At 35.8% G+C, this 22,471-nt stretch overlaps 1 protein-coding gene across 1 annotated transcript in view; it reads left to right on the top strand.

Moving 5' to 3' along the window:
* LOC121419317 (endoplasmic reticulum membrane-associated RNA degradation protein-like) overlaps nucleotides 1-13,122 on the top strand; it is a 31,609-nt gene extending 18,487 nt beyond the window's left edge. The window contains exons 10-14 of the mRNA XM_041613724.1: nucleotides 5,937-5,966; nucleotides 6,645-6,713; nucleotides 8,527-8,697; nucleotides 9,219-9,502; nucleotides 12,395-13,122. Of these exons, the coding sequence (XP_041469658.1) occupies nucleotides 5,937-5,966; nucleotides 6,645-6,713; nucleotides 8,527-8,697; nucleotides 9,219-9,502; nucleotides 12,395-12,638 (798 nt within the window). The 3' untranslated portion in view covers nucleotides 12,639-13,122. The remainder of the gene's footprint in view (nucleotides 1-5,936; nucleotides 5,967-6,644; nucleotides 6,714-8,526; nucleotides 8,698-9,218; nucleotides 9,503-12,394) is intronic.
* The last annotated feature ends 9,349 nt before the right edge of the window (nucleotides 13,123-22,471 follow it).

Here is a 22,471-nt window from a genome sequence, read left to right as displayed (position 1 = left end):
CAGACTTCTTATTAGTCTTTTCATGGTCTTTTGACAGTCTCTCAAGATTTCTGCGGAGATTGAGAAAGACTCATGAGAGATCATTAAAAGAGCATTGAAAGACCAGGAAAACATGGAAAGAATTCTGAGAGATCACTTGTTGCATAAAAGATCCCTGAAAGACCATTGAAAGATCTCTAAAGGACTATTCTAAGCCCAGAAAGAAGTATTGAGTCTTTCAGAGTACTTTGGGGGGTCTTTCGGAGCCATTCCCCAGAGATGACAAATTTCAGTGATTTTGGAGACTGCTGTTTGACCTTGCCAATTTTTGATGTTTCAAAGGTCTCCCTTCTGTGGAATGTGGGTCAAATACCCGGTTGACATTTGCACGCATTGAAGCGAGCCAGTGTGGGACCCCTTGCATAAAACGTTTTGCTATAAAAACTCTGGCAAACAAAATTATGCCATTGAAAATTACACATTAAAAAGTCTGGCAAAAAAATTGCCTGACTTTTTTATGGCAAAAATTTTATGCAATTGGTCCCTGGTGTTGATCAGGACCTCTTACACTGATCAAATGGTCTGCACGCACGATTTTACCAGAGATGCCAAGTTCAAAGACCGGCTGTGTGTGAGATTTTCTGTGAATCTGAGTGAGATCACAGACATTGTGTACAATGTAAATGGGGATAGGCTGTGATAGTTGCGTGCAGTGGCGGACCGTGACCCCGAGGAGACAAAGCATTGGGGGGGCACGGCATTGTTCACAAACAATGCAGTGCCCCCCCAATGCTTTGTCTCCTCCGGGTCACGGTCCGCTACTGGTTGCGTGAGACAGAGATTTGAGGGGATGAACAAGAGTCCAAAATGCTTGAGTCTCACGCACAATGCGTGAGACTTGGTAGCTCTGTTTTACGCATATCATTTACAACTATGCATGAAGTTACTTAGCCTATGCGTGAAGTATGCTTAGCCTTTGCACAGAGTATTAGAGCCCTGTCTTGAACTTGTCGTAAACTAGTCGTGAAATGCGTGTCACTACCCCGGGGTCGTGCCTACTATTTTTTGCGCCAAGCAGTGGCATGCACTGGCATGGCTATGTTGCGCATAGGATGGGCATAGTTTATAAATGGTTCACAAATTTGAAATGTTTGCCCAAATTTTCAACATGTTGAAAATTTTGGCACAAGTATGCTTTGACATACAAGTATTTAAGGGTATTCATGAGTTTTAGGTCTCACGATGAAGGTGGAAGGTCATTTCCATACGAATTTTGTTTTTTGTGAATGATTCTTTTTCTTAAAACTAACAAACAACTTTGTTTTTAAAGTCAGCACTTGTTTTAAAAAAGGTTTTTATATGCAGTCAATGGAGTCATTAAAAAGGGTGATGACTTGTATTTTAACCCGTTTTTCAGGATCCTGAAACTAATACTATATCAACTGAACCAATGTACCTCATTTTCGTGGAACTGACATTACTTGTTCTCTAAAAAGCACTTTAATGAGCCCATTACAGTAATAACAGGATATCATTAGTAATCTTAATGGTAAAAATAACATGCCAAAAAGGGAGAGTGGGCTTCTTGGGTTAAGCTGAGAGTAAAAGTGTAAAAAATAACAGAAGACAATAATAAGGCAAAATATAACACCTACTCTTTTCCCAATTACCGTTTAGGAATTTAGAAAAAAAGTAACCTTAATTGACTGTCTTGTTACATAAATGATCCAGGCATTTCCTGCATGATTTTTGTGTATTTTTCGAAGCTCTTCTATTGAAAATATAGCGTTCTGTCCAAGAATAGCATCTATACATGTAAAACAACTCTATATATACAATAGTCAGAGACAAGGTCATAATGTGTAATCAACATTTACAATGAAATGGTGACATCTCCTTTTGCTTGAACTCTTATTGCTTATCTGTTTCCAGTGTAAATTATGAATAATGAGCCTATTATATTTTTTTTAAGGATATCACAACATTAATCATGAATAATGACATGGAAAGCAAAATCAAAGGACCAGTAACTTGAAATTAGTAACTTTAAAAATGGTGATTCTGTAAAATCTTTAGGATTTAAACTTGATGACGAATTGTTTTCATTGAATGAACACTGCTAGATGTCAAATGATAAAGGTATCTTAGCTATTACACTTACAGAAGAACTTGCTTATGCTTTACAATTCTTGATTACTTACTTATATTTATTATGGCAACATCACGTGGGGGCAAAAAAATTAAATCACATGCACATACGCTCCCCAAAGAGACTATATGTATTTGTATCGGTCATCTCTTTATGCATGTAGAGCAGTTAGTCCTCAGATATGAAGTTCCATACCTTAACAGTGATTTTGCTGTATTTAAAACCGAACCCAAAAGTTCTCTTATAAACCTATGCCAAATAATCACAGAAGTCATCTTCAGTTTTACACCCTTTTCGTAACAACTCCCCCCCCCCCCCCCGCTGTTGGTTTAGTGACTTTTTCTTTTGTGTTGTTTATATTTATATATTGTTACACTTTTTGTACATATTATGTATTGGATGCCCCATTCATTAAGCTTCATCTTTTAGGGGTACCCTAATTATTCAAACTCTATTTACAATTGATATTCATGTATAATTTGTGTGATTGTAAATTACATGTGTATGTTGGTATGTGATGAGGTTGGAGTATTCGTTAAGCTACAAAGATAGAAAAACATTAGTACTGTTATCGTCAAAAAATTCTCTGTTGATAAACTGTATCACTAAAATTATCTTACCAATATTGACAAAAAAAACATATCAATACGCACTTCTTATACATTGATTAAATATTAATGATGTCACAATACTGGCGTTGGTCAAAATTTGTATCTTCCACTGTACCAAGAATGCTTTAAAATCCATGTTAATTGAATGTACATATGTAAGTGATTACATAACATCTTTTAACAAACATAGATACATCCTCACCTATCACATTATTAGCATTATTTTAGGGTTGGATGAAGTTTTATCGATAATTTTGGGGCTTTTGGGACATCGTTCTGAGCAGTCAACGACTTTCATCTATCCGCCATTTTGAGGGCTCACAGGCCTAATTCATTTCCCATAGACTCGTGTGTTAAAGTGGCACTTAAAAATAATTCATAAAAAATAAGGAGGAAATTTGAGGGTTGAATGTTTACTACCAGTGGATAGGATAAATGTCTGACATTCCATATCTGACCAGAAAAGGGTACCTCGACGGGCTCATTTTAAAAATAAATCAGCATTTATGAAGGCTACACCTGACAGGATCAAATTCATCACTTGAGAGAGTAAAATGACCCTAATTCTTCCGCCAGTAAAAATATAGTTCCATAGTGGTGATATATCTTTCCAATTTGGAAAAAGTAAGTTCAGTAGGTACCCTCCCTAGAATCAGTGTTAGATTGTCAGTCAATTCATTCATTTTTGTCAATCAGCAATATCAAATTTGAAAATTGAGCAATGGGTTGGGTCGACTGAATATCTTTTCCCTGCCAATGTGATTAGGCCCGTGCAACCTTGATATTGTGCTGTACATCTTTGAATGTAGAGGGCAGCAACACACTGTCGTGTGCGGCCTTCTATGTTAGTTAGTACTTGTTTATGGTCGATACGATCGAGTGGAGTCAAGTGCAGTCACGATGTTTGAATTGTGATTATAGCGAAGTGAGATTTGTATTTTGTGGCTATAGTTTGTACTCATATTTTATTGAGATTTTGTTCTTTGCATTGAATGAGATTTTGTTCTGTGCATTTTGAGGAAAAATACATTTTCCATTTAAACTTGATTGATATTGAACAGATTCTTTTTTTTTAAGGTGTGCAGGTACATCACACTAAAATGCATGTTGAATTTGAATTCAGATTCTGCAGATCATATGTCATATGTTGCAGCTCATGAAATGAGTAGGAGATTTGTAATTTCATTGCAAATTTTACCAATGTTGTGGCATAAATCACAGGTACATCCTTTTAAGGTGTGTTTATAGTTGTGTGATGGATCAAGGTCAAATGCTTTTATAAGGGGTGATCTTGAATACTGGTTGTGCTCTGTTACCTTTGCTGAGAAGTGATAACAATGATTCTATTCAAATGTGATTATCCTTGGTTGAGGCTTTTGTCAGTGCACCATTCAAGTCATAGTCTTCTGACTCATCACATTGTGAGCACTCCATAGAATGCACTATAAAACAACACTGTTAACAGTACATATAAAGATACAACCAAACCAGTTTTACCCTTTTTACACAGGCTAAAATTTCCTTAACCCTGTACTATAGGTGGGGCTAAATTGCCATTTAGCCCCACCTATAGTACGGGGTTAAGCTTAGCCCACTTTCTTTTTACACAGCATTTTTGCAAAGTGGGCTAACCCCACCTTTAGTACAGGATTATTTGGCCCTGCAAAAAAGCAGGGTTATCCCAGCAATTGCGGTGATAAGAGCGATAGTACGGGGTTAAGATCGCTAGTGTAAAACTAAAGTGGGCTAAGCTTAACCCCGTACTATAGGTGGGGCTAAATAGCAATTTAGCCCCACCTATAGTACGGGGTTAAGGAAATTTTAGCGTGTGTAAAAAGTGTAAGAGTGAAGTACTTGTACTACGAATGATCGACAAAAACCACTAGTCCGGGGTTAGCGAGTTTCGTGTGTAAAAAGCAAGCATTCCTTATCCGGGGTTAGCAATAACAATTTGGCATGTGTGAAAAGGAAAAAAAAATAGTATGGGGTTAAGGATAGTACGGGGTTAGCGATAGTCCGGGGTTAAGAAAATCCTGTGTAAAAAGGGTATTTGAAACATCTCCCGAATTCCTGATTCTCTGATTCATGAAAAGCTCCATAATCTGTTGTGCAGGGTCAGTAAATCCCAAGATGACTCTTAATTGGTATAAAAATCATTCACAAAATAGAATAGGGGAGCTCCTTGAGTGTGGCAGCTGCTTGAGAAAGCACCCTCTATGACAAAGTACATTAGGTACCAGAAACAGTAGAAATCAATAAATCAGTCATTTTCAGGTACAATACATTATTGCTTGCACTACATATATATGATTTTCATATGTAAGTTTACCTCTTTGCTTTAACAAAAAAAAATAGGCATTAAGCTGTTATATTTACATTAAAGGGGAATGAAACCTTTAGAACAAATAGGCTTGTGTAGAAACAGAAAAATCAGAGAATAAGAATAAAGAAAGTTTGAGAAAAAATCGACAAATAGTGAGAAAGTTATGAGCATTTGAATATTACAATCATTAATGCTATGGAGATCCTCCCATTGGCAATGCGACAAGGATGTGTGATGTCACTGATGAACAACTTTCCCTTTGTAGGACTATAAAATACCCTCAAAATGTCTCTTTTTGCTTTTTCTTATGATGATACAAACTCTTTATCCATGATGTATTCTTAAAAATATGTATTACATGCCCTCATGTAGAAAAAACACATGATTTATGGATAGATGTGATAAAAGAGGCAATTCAAGTGAAATATATACTAAAGTAATGGGGAGAGTTGTTCACAAGTGACATCACGCATCTTTGTCGCATTGCCAATTTGCTATCTCCATACCATTAGTGATCGCAATATTCAAATGCTCATAACTTTCTCATTATTTATCAGATTTTTCTCAAACTTTCATTGATCTGTTTCTTTGATTTTTTTTTTCACACAAGCTATCTTGTTCCAATGGTTTCATTCTCCTTTAATGTAGGTGATCCCCATGCATTGAACCTCTTTATTTTTCCCTTTTTTACTAAGTCCATAATTTCATTTTTTTTTTATATATCTGGCATTTGCTGTGTACATGAAAGTAACACAAACAAACAAAATTATGAATATAATATAAGATATGATGAAATCATAAAGAAATATCTGCTTACTTCATGTACGTGGCCTGTCATTTACAGTAATTGATATTTTTATTTTTCTTCCTACAGTCCACAGTACTGTTCACAACATTTGATGAGGTGAGTATTTTAAACCTACTTAACTAATAATGTTTTATGACAATTATATTGATATCCATGTTGATGTACAAAAGTAAGAAATTGTCTTGTCAGCATGTCCAAAATAGACAAGCTAAGATCCCATTTGTGTAGTATAGAGTTTGCTATTTTCATTATTTATAGAAACAAATATTAAGTTCTTGAAAATCAAAAATTATTGATGTGATTTTATACTGAAAGTGTTAACAAGGTGAAAAAAATATTGCCCTGAATTAATGAGAACTCAGTGATTACTAAGATTTAAAGGGAAATTTTAGATTCAGGCAAGGACAAACTTTATACTTCAATTATCCTAAAACTAAAATGAAATCCAAATTTATGAACATTTACGATGATATATTTCTTTGAATTTGAAGTCACAACATGATTTTAATTTCAGTGCTAACAGCTTGGTTGGGAGTTTCTACACCATCCATAGTGCTGCACTTTAATGAGGCTTTTACTTGGTCTGATGTGTCACTAAGTACTGAGCCATCAATAATGTGATTTTTTTTGTTGTTGGAAAGCCTCATTTGATTTTTTCCACTAATTCATTTAAGTTTATTCACACCCTCAACTCCAGCAATGAACTTGACATCACCTATTGTTTGCAACATTGTTTATGTTTATCAACATTTTTTTTCTGTATAATGTTGGTAGATGATATGTGCTGAGCTGAGTGACGGAGCACCCAACCTGCTTATACCTACATTATCTGAGCCATTCATGGTATGTAGAATTATCTGTTTAATAAAATATTACTTGTGCCTTTTGAGTACAGTGGTCAACCTTAAAGGGGTACTCTGAGGTGACAATAATTGTATCTGAATATCAAACTTCACCCATTAAAATGATTAGAATTTCATCAAATCTGATTTCAAATAATGAAGTTATTAAATTTTATTTTTTAATAGTATTTTCTGAAAAAAAAATGCAGGTTGTCATGAGCATTCATAAGATGGGCTGATGATATCACATCCCCTCTTTCTTGTGCTACTCTAAATGCTGGTATTTTCGCGGGTTCTTGAATTCGCGCTGCTCACTCCATGATCACAAAGTCACTTGATTCTTCCCCATCTGTGGTTTTAATTAACATTTCCGCAACGAACTTGTATTATCTAATCATAATTCTAGCTCTAATTCAGCATTGTTTTGATCCAATCATGAGCTTTTGTAACATTTAGCGCAACTTTTAAACGGAGGCGCTGCTTGCCTGGTATGGAAGGCTGAGTATCGGGTAAGGACCAGGGGGATTTTGGCTATTCAAAGTTCATGGGATCAATCAACAAACCTGGGCGATCGACTAGACGTCTTAAAAACTAAAACAGATCTGAACACTCACCAATCAAACAGCAAAAGCAACTTGTATTTTAAGCAAAATCATTATTTCAAAATTTAAATACCGATCTGTGACTGTAAAGTAAAATGATCGCATTGGAACAAATTCTCGCAATGCATATGATTTTGGAGTTCAAGCTTGCTTATATGTTGCCCTCTATAGGTCAAATTATGCAGTCTCTTTGCCAAAAAGATCCACGCAATTAAACCGGCATTCAAAACTTGCATTAAAATAGATGCTCATAAATTCCCGCTTGTTGGTATTGCCACTACATATGTGAAAATTTCTACAGCGCAAAAATTTACAGTATTACATGAAATAATAAATGTGTCATATATTTTCATTCATGTGGGTATGGTATGTCTCCCTTTTGATAAAATAAGTTGCAACACTGAATATCTCAGGCATTAAATCAGTTGTTAATTTAAGTTTTAAAACGCTTGGAAGACAAAATTTGATTAAAATATAATTTGATATTGATATTAAAATACAAAGGAACAAGTGGGGATATGACATCAGTTTCCTCATGGAATATTCATGAAGACCTGCATAGATCTATTTCACATGAATAATGCAAACCTTAAATTGTCATAACCTCAACATTTCTTGTCCAATTTTTATCAAATTTTCTATCTATTCAAGTAATATTGTTTTCAGACTGGAATATCCCTTTAATACTGTATATCTTTACTTGTACATTGATTTTATGCTGAACCCAGATTGAAGCGGGAAATTTTGATTTAATGATCAACCTGTTCAATGGTGATATATGAATAAAAGAATAAATAAATTCCACGTAAGGCAGGTGATTCATAATGACTTCAATCGAACTTATGTTTAAGCATAAAATTTAGATTTATGTCTAGTACCCAAGGGTCATCCAGGGTTTAGCAATAATGACTGCAGAAACTGTCCAGGAACATGCACTAGCCCAGCAAGAGATCACTTTATATAGAAGCAAGAGATCACTTTATGTAGAAGTAAAGAAAATGCTTATTTCAGAGTAGACTCTAACATTGTACTATCTGCACCCAGATTCACCAGGTTGAAAATTTTTACATTGTCATATTGAGTGTTCAGCCAAAATTGGCTGTTCTTGCACTCATGTAAATGTCCTCAAATACTCTCATTTAGATGGCAATGAAAGTCCACAGCCAACTACCTCTGAGGCACATGTTTCATTTTGTTTTGAATTGAACCTAGAACCTGCTGATGGATCTTTTAGTTCATCCCGATGGTCCTCGTCTCAGGGATCGTATCAGCCATGGTGAGGTTGATCACCATGGTCTGCCTCAAGAACTAGCTTCAATTGCAATATGTACCTTACTTGCTTGCTCCACAAAGCTGGAAAAGTCATCTTTTGAAACATGCGAAGTGAGTTTATGTTTTGTATGTTTTGACAAAGGGTGTGAAAATTGAAAATACTTATACAATGGTGATTGTACAAAACTGCACATGAAGTGAAAGGGTAGGGGATGTCTTTAACAAGACAAAGCTAAGTTGAATAGAACATCTATCATTCACCGAAAATGAAATATTGTTCCATCACTAATTAGTATACTGGCTATATATCGTACAATGTCTTTAAAGATTGCATAATATAGGGCCAAATTCATGGAAAATTATAGAAATCAAATTTTCAAAATATGTTGTACAGGTACATTTAGTTCAGATTTAAGTTGCTTTCTCTCCTTTGAAATCATCAGTAAAGTATCACTATATTTGCTTTTATCAGAATTTACTTATTTTCTGAGAAAGCTGGTTCAGGTTTACAGCATCTCAAAATGCTGTTTCAACAGTAAATCTAAGCAGTATTCATGCATGTTTTACATAGATCTACTCTGATAATCAAATCCATAGCATTTTTTATTTTTTATTCATTTTCAAAAATACAGAAATTGTCTACTTTGGATCAAATCCTAGACCGTGCCTCGTCATACACCTCTGTCTTTCATCCTTTGGCTACTTGTAGACGCCTGGTCCGTTCTCTTGCTCCATGTCTTAGTGACTGGTCCTCCATGCCTAGACCAAGCCCTCAGGACCTGGACTACTCTCAATGGGAAACTGGACTTGTGGAATGTGACTCAGATGCGAGAACCAGAGACAAAGAACTGGTACTGATTGTGCTGAGATATGACCAGTGTTTTAGCAAAGATGATGAAGACTTTATTGTAAATTGGTAAGAACTATAACTTTGTTAAAGAGCAGGTTCGGTAGTGAAAGAGTTGTTGCTTTAGATATTAAATACTTTTTAAGCTGGAATAATATACAGATTGTGAGGTTTATATGAGCAAATTTGCTTCAGATATTGTGAAAATATAAATATAGTAATTGATTTATTTTGTTTGGTTACTGTTCCAAGAACCTCTGAGATTCCTTTTAAACATGTGTAGAAAACACAGTGAACAGCTGACGTTTTGTGATCATTTAAACAAGTGGAACATCATTTGATCTCTTGCATTGCTCTTTCAATGGAAACCAGTCAATGTGAGACTAATTTTGATATGTTCATGCTAATATCCTTCTGTTGAAATGACTCAATGTTATCTGTAATTAGCTCATAGTGATTGTGAAGGTGATGAAACAAACCATCCCTTTTGAGATGATCTGAATGTAGCTCACTATCTTTCCAAATTGAAGCTGAGGACAGATAACATATATCCAGAGCACTGAGGACAATTAATATATGGTTGAATAGCCTTGGTCAACCGATGATAATGATATGCTTGTATAGCCTTCATTGTAGTACTTTTTTGCCCCATCATGGTTAATGTATTCCCAAAATCCATCTATTGTTCACTCACTAACATTCTTAGCATTCTATATTGTATTCAGGATGTACTTTTCATCCTTTTTCAACTGGTAATAGGTAATTTAAATTCTTAAAATGTGATGGAGCTTTCAAAATCACTGTTTTTCCAACAAACTGGCAAAAGTGCTTGATTTTGACAATTTCTTTTTATTTTTGGTGTATGAATTATAAACAAAATGCAGAAATGGAAAAAAAAAATCCACTAACAATGTTGTAAGTTATTAACTCTTAACATGCCACGCACACTACTAACCCAACGCCACAGTGCCAATCCGATGCTAATCCCCTGTGCCAGCCACAAAACCCCCCTGTGCCACATTAATTTGGGATCGTGAGTCGTATTCACTCCTTTCAATAGTCATGATGACAATTGCTTGTAACTCTCTAATGATTGGTTTATCCACAAAATATTGTTGTAGTAAAGTTGTAGGAAATTTCATACCCCTTATAATGGTGTCCTCATTATATTGATTGGTTATTATCTTTACCGCTAAAATATGAGTTGTATCAAGAAGTTCCATTTTGTGGAGTGTTTTGTATGGATAAAAAAACCTAGGTCTCTTCCCTCTCAGAGGCGGAGCCATATCTTGTAAAAATGTAGAAATACTCGAAAAAGTCTAATGTAAACCGCGTGAGTAAGTTGATCTGTGAGAAAGCAGAGTTCGCACTGCACACAACAGTGCCAATTACGGCGTGCATGCGATGCGCAATACAATGCAAAACGGCGTAACAATGATTGTAATTCCGAATGTGCGCAGTCATGCACGAAGCAGGCGAGGGTAGGAAACAATGCAAGCACAAAGCAATCAATAGTAGGTGTGCGAGCACGAGTGTGGCATGTTATAGTAGGATACGTAGCGTGCACGAAGCACTCAATGAGTTAAATGAAGAAAAGCTGATAAAATAAGGCCTCAATCAATACCTTGTCCCAAAAGGCCTTGCATTTGTTTCAGTGTGTCCTATTTTAATGATTTACACTGTGCAAAACAACATTACTGATGATTATACCCATTTCTCTAACAATAATTCATTCTCTAATTTGCCCCGTTGTATGAGGTTCATTGTTTGTATTCCATTATGTTTTATAAAGGGGGCCTCTGAATTTCATGAAGCCAAATTTAAAACGAGGATGAAGTCCTTGTTTGACTAAAACTTTGACTGAGCATTGTTAATGAGTTGCATTGTCTATAATCATCAGCATAATATGTTTATTTGGTGATTGCATTTTGTTATATTATCATTCCTATACCTAAAATAGAATCTAAAAAAAAGTAAAATAATTGTTTTTATGCATGATGTCCATTCTCACATTGTTTTGAGAAAAAAGAACGTTAGAATGATAAATTGTGAGATTTTCACAATAAGACTGACATAGATGTCATCCAAAATGTGCAGAAATGGTTCATTTGAGATTAAACTCATTGACATGCAGTCTGGTAGAGTCTTGCCAGATACAGCAACAATCAGCATTCTTGCTCATCACGAATGAAAACAAACAGGCTAATTGAATAGTTTGTCATAAAAGTAGCTGAAACAGTGATACATGCAAAAAAACATATTGTCAAGTTTTGATCATGAAAAATTGATCTGCATCAAATGGCTAAGTGGGCTTGTGACATGAGCTAATTGTATTTCACATAATCACATTGACTGTTTCATGAACTTAAGTTAATGCTTATAATCTGATAATGCTTACTTAATGCTTACTATCTGATAATAGCATAACGTTGTTTATTTAAATACATTCATATTTCATATTGACTGGATATTATAACTGAACATGGAAACAAACACTCTGTATTATTAAGTTCCTTGTTTTGATAAGTAATGCATCTAAACATATATTGCCATTTTATATTTATTTTATTTGTGTATATTTGTAAACCCCGACTAGTGAGGAGAGCTTCATATCAGAAACTAGTTTTTCTTTCAGTCATCATCAGGTACTAGTTGGTGGTAATTTCTTCCTCGTGTACATGTTCTTGTTGTCTTTCGCCTGGAAATAAAATAAATAAATAATGAACTATGTACTCTATTCATTCAAATAATCTTGACAGTTGATCCTGGGGATGGCATAACATTTAAGGAATAACACGTGAATAGTTAAAAAATGCAATTTAACAAAAGAGTGAGGGGAAAAATACTGATTTGGTTTGAAGTGCTGCTCAAATAGCCATGTTAGCATGGACTGTAGTCTAATCTTTTGTTGGAGTAAATGAAGATTGAAATTAAATGTTTAAATGTTTTTTTCTTTCTCAGTGTCATCAACCCTTTCCTTTCCATGGATCCTCTTGCACATCATATTGATAGTCTCAATCTTCAGACCTTATTTAGACCTCGTAAGGAGCTAGAGATGGCAAGTCTTCTGCAGCGCATTGCAGTTGAATGTCTGAAGGTCAATGATCAGATACAGTGTTTAGCAACCACAAGATTCAGCCAATGGCAAAGCAAAGAACTCAGATCCCGACAGAGATCAAACTATCAACGTTTCCTGAACAGGTAAGAGTTTACCATCAACCACTTGGAAGGCTTCACTTGGTCCACTTTTCACATAGTTTTATACCACTTGTGTTTATCTCATTTGGTCTTCTATCAATTCTGTCTATTTGCTGCTTGACCTACAAAGCACTTGGTCTGATACCCACTTTTATTTAAAAAGTCAAAAGTCTTTGTCAAATGAAAATTTGTATGTTAATTGTTCATCTTGTCATATGGTATGAGACCAATTGGATATTACCATATATAGCCTAACTGGATAATAAACAAAATAGTGAATGGGCTTGGACCACATACTTAGTATCTAAATTGGTTTAGACGAATTAGGATTAGACTAAAGTGGAAGGGAACCAACTGGAAAGTAGATAAAGGTGTTAGCTAAGTAACATTTGCCTTTTAAAATTGCATCATTGGAATATCACAGTGATATATATATATATCAGTTTCGATAAATGTCTTCAGAACTTGTCTTATCATAGTTTTTTTCTAAAGAGGCAAAAGTCACCTTCCAGATATATGTAAATAATGATACATAGCATGCCATCTATCTAGTTACACCTATTCAGAGACGCAGAGGAAATTATTACGGAGAAGGGAATTATTTAAAATATGATTTGCAACAGGATAAGAATCATGTAGTAGAAAACCTTTTCATAGGAAATATTTGTGTAGAAAAGATGTGCAAGTGTGTTCTTAAGAAACAGAGTAGTTATTAGTATGGATGGACACAATACAGTAACCACAATTGAACCCGGAAACTTCAATTTACCCATGGGTATCAAATTTCTTTTCTATTTGTGTGAACAATTGCAATGCAGCATGTATGGTTTGGAGATTGGAGTATTAAGGAAGGGTTGGTCTAGGCCTAGGGTTTCATGTTGCAAGCCAGAGGAAATCATCTTCTTCCTCTAAAACGCTTCATTGCATGGCTGCCTATTGACCTTGATTGAAGAGTGAAGGCGGAGTGATGTAGGAGGAGGTTTAACTCAAGGGGGAAGGAGTGGGAGGAGATGGGGGGGGAGAGTCTTGTGCCTACCTCTATTTCTGTGAATTAGGGGAGGGAGCCTTTTCTTTGATCACAGTTGATGCCATAAATATGGATTTTCATTTTCCTTTATTCTTGTTTCTGTGAATTGGATTCATATGTGTTGATATTTATGGGATGTGACTGCTTATGACCTTGTCTATGGAGTGGAAGTATAGCAATGTAATGTGCTGGAGTTTTAAAAGAGAATAGATAGCTAGGGGGTGGGGGCTTTTACTTGATCTGTTTGCTGGAAGTAGGGTGCCATCCATAAATATGGATTTTCATTCAAGTTTTGCTTCCTTAAGACTTTGTTTACAGAGTAAAGGTGGAGTGACAGTTGAATATTTGTGCTAGGAAGGGTGGTTCATTGAGGAAGAAAATTGGAATATATAAAATTTCTTGATTACTAAAAAGTCGCTGATATATTGATGCTTTTTTCAGTTGCTCAGTGCAAAACACCATTATCTTTTACATTATGTCTTGTTGCCTTGGCATTTAGAATGTTGATATATTAAGGTAGCTGGAAGTACGAAATCTCTGCAGCCTTAACATTCAAAGACTGTTTACAGCAAAATTGATTTGAATCGACAGTTGATGTTTTCTGTCTCTATTGTCAGTTTCATATTTTTGCTCACTTTTGATATCACGGTGATAATGTAATAATGATAATAATAATAAAAAAAATAATGCATTTCATTTAAATTTAGTGTCTTTTCATATGATACAAAGAAACGCCATAAGACTGGTAAATTACTATGACAATGTTGTAACCATGGTTACATACTTGATTATGAGTTACAGATAAACCCTCAAAACTTGGCAGATCTAAAAAGAACTTTCTCAGAGGATATAAATCCATCAAAACATATTGGATTTGATGTTTTATTTCTATTTTTATTGCCTGGAAGCCCAGTATATTGCAAAGCTTCTTACTTGTCCCACCATCATTATTAGAATGAATTGGTATGTTCAGACTTTGCAAATATTAGGGAGCAAGAATATACAAACGTGCAGTGATCAGCAAAACAATAGTCTTATTATATGCACATACAATGAAAGGAAAAAAGTGGGTCTTATATTAAATATAAGTAGCAGTGAGTTTTAGTGATTGAGGTCTTTTCATTTATTTACTCATGAATTTTCCTTTCAAGAGATTACACTGATATATGTATTATATTTGGGTCAGAATGATTCAGAAGTCTCCATAACTGACAAAGAAATTATGGTGGGCAAATCTATTTGAGGATAAAATGATGCATCAATTTTACCCTGTCTGTAGCACTTGCCTCCTGTGTCATGCATGTAACATATAGGTGCATCTGTTTTCCTTCCTCCTCCAAATCTTCTTGATGGTGCCTCTTTTTGAGTAGGAAGAAAATTGAATACTTCCAGATCAACTTGATAAAGTATCCCTGTGGATTTGATACTTTATGAAGTATACATAGAAATGGGATGATTTTAGGCCACTTACGTTAACCAGTTGCGTGACTGCTTAGATTTGCAGTCATTATGCTACAAGTGGGCTAGTTTAAAGGGACAGATTGTTTCATCAATTGTATCTGATGTGTATCGTAGTAACTGAGTTTTAAGGTTAGATTACTGAACTCAGTCATCCTAATGGGCTTTATGTACAGTATGTAGTTGGTTTTAGATAGCAGCAGGTAAAAAAATCTACTGATGTAATGAAAACAAAAAATCTTAATGCTGAAATATACTCTTGGTATTGGATGCTTAAATTCCTAGTATTAGGGCAATTCCATAAAATATGTACATCAGACCCCCTTCATGTGGGACCTTCATGAAATTTTCTGTCTCTGATTTCTGGTTCTTATGACAGTCTGTAATGTTCTCAAAAGACTATGGCTTGGTCAGTTTACAAAGTGAAGTAAAACTTGAGAAAAATGGGGGTCGGACATACGTTGATTATGTTATGGAATTGCCCATTAAATAATTACTTTTCACATGGGACAAGCGAAAATTAATTTGCATGAGATCAGCAGTTGGTGGCCATTAATGAATTGTGTAATCAATTGACATGAAAAACAATCAATTAATAGATAATGATTGTTAATTAAGAAGTATAATAATTTAATTAATCAAGTTTGAAAAAAAAAATGATTGATATCTGTGTTCGAAATTCAATTTCAACCGTAAATATTAGTCTATTATTTTATTATTTCATACTCCAGGGTTTTGCTCATGCCATATGAAATTAAGAGAACAACATATTTACTGACATTTTGATTATTCATGTTAGTCTCTCCAAGAACATTTATGATTATTCATTAAGCCAATCATGGTAATGAACATTTATCAAAAACATTTTCAATGATATAACCATTGTCAACCACAAACACTCATATTAAGTTTGGAACAAATAATTAAGCACATTTCTTTGAAAATGGAACTAGGACATGTAAGTGTAAACATGTTTTTATCTACAGTGGAACAAATAACCTTGTAGTCCTTGTTAACACACAATGCAATTTCTAATTCACTGATAATTGCATGGTGCAAGGAATCACTGTTTGTGTAACTGTTGTCATGTTATGCTATTTCATTCAAGTTCTCATATATTACTGGTATTTGCTTGATAGGTAAAAAAAAGTCTTGATTTCTTTTCAAAATGGTTGATAGTTTTGTTTTTCTTGCATACATAATTTATCACTAAATTTGGAAAGAAATTGGAACTGTATCGCTAAACCAAGACATTATTGTTTTAACATATTTGTTGTACCTTTACTTCAACTGTAAAATGCCCAAATAAATTTTGCATGGTGCAATGTCGTACATATATGCAACCACATGCCTTTCATACCTCTTCCAAATGCTGATTCCACTGGACCATGGCCAGTTCATACCATTACAAAACGGCTGTAGCACCCAGAGTCACTAAAAAGGTGTCTAATGGCATGCAGCGGCTCAAACTGCCTCCCAACTGGCATGTGGTAGTGCAAAAAATTTGATTTGGCACGACAAAAAACAAAAAGAAAATCGAAATGTTTGAAATTTTCATCCAGCTAAATTCAATTTTGATGCCGTTCATCGCACCAAATCCAATGTTTGGCGCTGTTATGCGACACTAGGCACCACAGCCATTTGCATCAACTGGTGCAAACTGGCAACATTCCAGTGGACTCCTAACATACCTTTTACCTTAAAAAAAACCAATCAGCTAATAAGCATGAGTGTGATATTATGCAAGATGTGATGGAAAGACACTCTACTCATTTACATTTTACATTTTACCTTAAAAAAAAACCCAATGAGCTAATAAGCATGAGTGTGATATTACGCAAGATGTGACAGAAAGACACTCTACTCAATGGGGCGCAACTGTTCTGCAGCAGCAATGCACATTTAGCCAGTAAGCCCCATGCGTAACGCACCTGCATTTATTTACTAAGCACAATGAATTGAATGGTATTATGAAGTCCAGACCGTGCAACATTACATTTTTGGATGCCACGTGCGGCAACAGTATAAATGTTTGACATTCCTGGGGGGCCACTTACATTGACGAGTGGATACTATGCGCGACCAAAAAAACACGTAAAAAGGATATCTTTTTCGTGATAGGGCACGTAACGTGATTAAGGGTGTCAAAAACACAAAAATAATGAAAAAAGTGTATCTATTTTGCTAGGAAAGTTACGTGTTTAGGGTCAAATTTGTAGGGATGATGACATAAAATTAAAATGTTTCATGAAGGATTTCCTTTTCGCCCCAACACTACGTGTTTAGAGTCAGATTTGCACGAGGTGTGGAAGGTGGGGTCGTACTTAACCAAATGATGTGTAAAGGTAAAACCAACGACCGCAGGACCCGTGACATAATAAAATATTCATGTACTTGTTTAGGGGTTCATTTCAGGGAATACTTATTTATTTATTTGTTTCTGCATGTCATGATAATGTACATAGTGTAACCATCACAAAATTGATTACATTGAATTTTACATAATGTATAATTATGATGATTAACATAACATTAACATAACTGATTATAACAACCTTGCAGACATGCAGTGGTATGAAAAAATGGGGGGGGGGGGCACTCAGTATATAATGCATAGTGGGTATGTGCCGCGGAGGGGACCCCCATTTTAACACTAAAATTTCAGTTCCAAGGCATAGCATTTTTGCCTTGTTGAGAAAAAGAACAAAGAAAGCCGCTCCAAGGCATAGCATTTTCTTCTTATCGAGAAAAAAGAAGAGAGAAATCCGCTCCGAAGCTTTGCATATTTTTCGTTACGCCGCTCCGATCGCATTGAATGAGCTGCAATTTTGGTGAAACGCGGCCGCAGAGCTCCCCGGCGGAGGCCGCTCTAGCTGCATCATGCATGCACGACCGTTCCATAGGGATGCATACGCACTCACACGTTGGCGATCCGTTCCAAGGACCCCCGTTTTCACAAACAATTGTCGTTCCGAAGCCCGTTCCGAGGACCCTCCTTTTTACAATAAGCCCGCTCCAAGGCCCCCGTTTTTTGTCTCGCCCGCGGCACACCCCCGCCACTTTTTTGGTCGAGTGCCCCCCGGGGACAAAATAAGCAGATGCTTGAGCTGTTGTCAGACCTTTGGATATATGAAATGCATACATAAATATAAAAACAATACTGAAAAGTCAAAACTAATGATTACTCAAAGAAGGGAAAGAAAAAGATAAACAAAACAAAGAAAACTAAATAAACAAATTGTTACATGTATGTTCCAAGAGTTACTTGCCAAGAGTATCGTTTTGTTCCCAATACTTGTTAAGGGTAGGGTTTCACACGCCAATATTTGTTAAGGGGTGCATATTTAGAATAAGGAAAATATGTGTTTAGGGTGCTTTTTGGGACCCCATGGTCGCGCATGTTATTCACTCGTAAAAGGAAGTGCCCCCCCCCCCCCCGGGTTGACATTCAGCCTCCCATTTGCTTGCATACAACAAACTATAAAGTAGGCATTGTGCAACATCCTTAACCAAATCAAATACTCTAGAAACACTTTTATTTTGCCTTTTAGAGACTCAGAAACATACTCTTGTTTTGTACAGGCTAGGATAAATCTATATCTATACTGAGGCCATTTTTTCACTTCAACTTTGTATTCATGAGTCATAGAATGAGATATAGAGGAAGTAATTGCAGCAAGTATATCATGATATGCTAGGTAAACTTTAATCCACATGACGTCAATACGAGATTCACTTAATAGAAGTATCCGTTTGTTGTGTCCTTTACTTTGTAATGTATGTTTGGAAAATAAGTTTTTTTAAGCTGTGCTAAGCAGAGCAACACTTTTGCAATGATGATGTGTTTTTTATTACTCAACCTGAACATTAAATCTACTTTTAGGCAAAATGCTGCAGTGTAGATTTTTATGGCATGTTCTGTGGACCCATAAACAGTTTTTGATATTGGTATCATAGTCTGGAAAAAACAAAACAAAAACTGAAATTGCACCTCCTTCCATGATAATTCTGAAGTTTCAGCATGACCAATTCAGGCAGAGTTTAATGCTTCTTTGTGACCTTGGCTCAGGGGGGGGGGCACTCATACCCCTTTCATAAACCCATCCTCCAATTATCCGCCTAAGAGTAATGCAGATAATTCAATAAAAATTGCGTTCACAAACTCCGAAAATAATCCCGCTTTTTTTTAACGACCCGACCTGAAAAAGGCGGATAATTGTCATGGCAACTGCACACGCCCCTTCCGATGGGGTTGCATCGGAAAAGGGTGACTTTGTGACCGCACCATGGCAATTATCCGCATTACTTTGGAAATGCGTTCATAAAGTCAAAATCTGGTCCCGATGCTGCTATTATGCGGATAATAGCAGCATCGAAATAATGTGGATAACTCTGGTCCTCCTCCGATTTTACGACCAAATTATGCGGCTATTATCCGCATGATTGGGTTTATTAAAGGGGTATTACATTACCAAGTGGATACCATGCATGACCCCCCAAAAAAACACGTAAAAATGTCTTATTCAAGATAGGGCATGTTACGTATGTAACGTAATAAGGGTGTCAAAAACACTAAAATAATGAAAAAAGGGTATCTATTTCGCTAGGAAAGCTATGTGTTTAGGGTCAGATTTGCGAGGGTATGAAAAAGACTAAAATTAGGGATGTAATCTTTGCCCCGTTAACACTACGTGTTGAGTCCAATTTGCGTGAGGTGTGGGAGGTTGGGCCGTCTACCCAATGATGTAGTAAAGGTAAAACTGACGTCCGACGTCCATGCAGGCGTTTGTGACATAACTCAAATATCGCTGTACTTGTCTAGGGTTTCAATTCAGGGAATACTTGCCAAGGTTATCGTTTTGTTCCCAGGTCTCACGGGCCTAATCACTAGTGGCAGGCCCTAGATATTCATTCGAGCCAACCCATTGCTATTTTTTTTATTTTGATATGGCTGATTGACAAAGTGTATGCATATGATTGTCCATCTAACACTGATTCTATTTTTGGTAATTACTGAACTTCCTTTTCCCTAATTGGGAAGAAATATCACCAATTTTGGACTATATTTTGACTGGCGGAAGGATTACGGCTATTTTGCTGTTTGAGTTGATGAATCTGCTCCCCCCGACGGTGTCTTCAAACACGCCAATTTATTTTTAAAATGAGCCGGTCGAGGGACCCTTTTCTGGTCAGATATGGATTGCCAGATATAAATCCTATCCACTGGTAGTAAACATTCGACCCCTGAATTTCATCCTTATTTTTAATGAATTTTTTAAAGTGCCAATTTAACACATGAGTCTATGGGGAATGAATTAGGCCTGTGAGACCCCCAATACTTCTTAAGGGTAGGGTTTCACAGGCCAATACTTGTTAAGGGGTGCATTTTCAGAATATGGAAATACGTGTTTAGGGTGCTTTTCAAAACCCCATGGTCGCGCGTGGTATCCATCCATCAATTGAAGTGGCCCCCCCCCCCCGGGCCTTGGCTCAATATCTCATGTTTTGTAATTAATTTGTGTATTGTCAAAATATTACAGTAGAATTTTATAAGACCCAAGGACATTTATAAAAGTGGTCTTTTTGAGCAGGTGTTGTTTATAGACAGGTTCCCACATGTTTCAGTGGGGAGCAAGGGTACTAGTAGGCTTTGAAGGGCACATCCTGGGGAGGTGGCATTATAAAGTGGTGTGGGGGTGCATAGGCCTATCTTTCAGAAGTGGAACTTCAGTTTGGAAAATCAGCTGTTGAAAGCAGGAGAAGGGGTACAAATTTGTTTTGCTTGCCAGTGTCGGAACTCCTCTGCCTCAGTGGGAGGGTGCACGTTTCTGAAAGAAAGAGAAATGAATACAATATTCTAGGTTATCATGGAGTAAGATTCTTAGGATTACTAGTTGATCCTACTAGAAATAATCGTACATTGAGTGAAACAATTAAAAATGAAACAGATTCATCTTTTGAGAGATTTCCTTCACTTCCTCTTTCAAGCCAGACTGGATAACATACCAATGAACTTTAAGCTCTGATGTGAGTCATAGGATGAGTTCCCGTGGTGTGTGGAAGTAATACAGCAGGGTATAAACAGAAAGATTACGTCACTCTTCAGTCTTATGACGTTACTAGAGACAAACTCTCTAAACTTTCTAGGCAATTTGACGTCAAGTTTTATTTTGGTAGGAGTTCTGTCATATCTTTGGCTCCTTTCTAATTTCTTTTCCAGAAATTCAGTATCGTTTAGTTTTTTTGAGAGGGTAAAATGGTATCATGTCTTAAAAGTCATTTTCTTACTTTCTTCTTCAAATTCTCAATGTTAATATGGATTTATCATCATTTGTACAATATAAGCAAAATTAAAATATAGCAATTCAAAAAATATGTCACGAAAGGGATTTTAGGGATTTTTGCACACTCATTAGAAATTCCTTGGTGTGTATAATTTACATACATGTATACAGGTGTGATTATATACAGATGAATATTTATAATAAAACTGAATATTTTGGATAATATTCTAATTTGTTAATGAAGGAAGACTAAAGATAACTATTAGAATTAATGAATTTCCACCCCAAAACAATAAGTTTTGCCAAGGAAGCATCTCTGTAAATTGTCAAAATTATAATTTTCTTGAAAAAAGTGCAGTTCAGGAAATTAATCTATTTGAAACGAGTAATTTTTTTCTGTCATACATATTTGTTAAGCTTCCTTGACACCATTTTTATCCAGACTTCTCAGTTTCCCAGTGAGCACATTTGAGCAAACTCCCATCTTCAAATCATTTTTCTCATTTTTGTCTCGCATAGCAGAATGAGACTATAGGTGCCACTTTTCCAATGGCGGCAGCAACGTCAAATCAAATCTTAACCTAAGGTAAAGTTTTTGAAATGTCACCATAACTTAAAAAGTTTTCATGGGCCTAGTTCATGAAACTTGAACATAATGGTTATCATATATTACTGAGCACCCTTCCAGAGTTTTGATGTCACTCTGACCAAGGTCAAAGGTCACCTAGGGTCATTGAACTTGAGGGAATCAAAATGAAATCTTTACCAAAGTTAAGGTTTTTAAATGTCATAACTCTTCTGTTATGACATATGGATCTAGTTCATGAAACTTGGACAAAAGAGTAATCAAGCATCAGCGAACATCCAGCGTGAGTTTTAGGTCACATGACCAAGGTCAATAAACTTTGGCTGTGTTGGGGTATTTGTTGAATTGCCATCATAACTTTTAAAAGTTTATGGATTTAATTCATGAAATGTGGACTTAAGGTTAATCAGGTATCACTGATCATCTGGCACAAGTCTTCTGTCACATGATCAAGGTCAAATGTTATTTAGGGTCAATGAACATAG

This window comes from Lytechinus variegatus, chromosome 7 (genome assembly GCF_018143015.1).
Source record: "Lytechinus variegatus isolate NC3 chromosome 7, Lvar_3.0, whole genome shotgun sequence".
NCBI lineage: Eukaryota > Metazoa > Echinodermata > Echinoidea > Temnopleuroida > Toxopneustidae > Lytechinus > Lytechinus variegatus.
The sequence above is the reverse complement of the archived record's forward strand: the minus strand, read 5'-3'. Positions and strand labels throughout refer to the sequence as shown.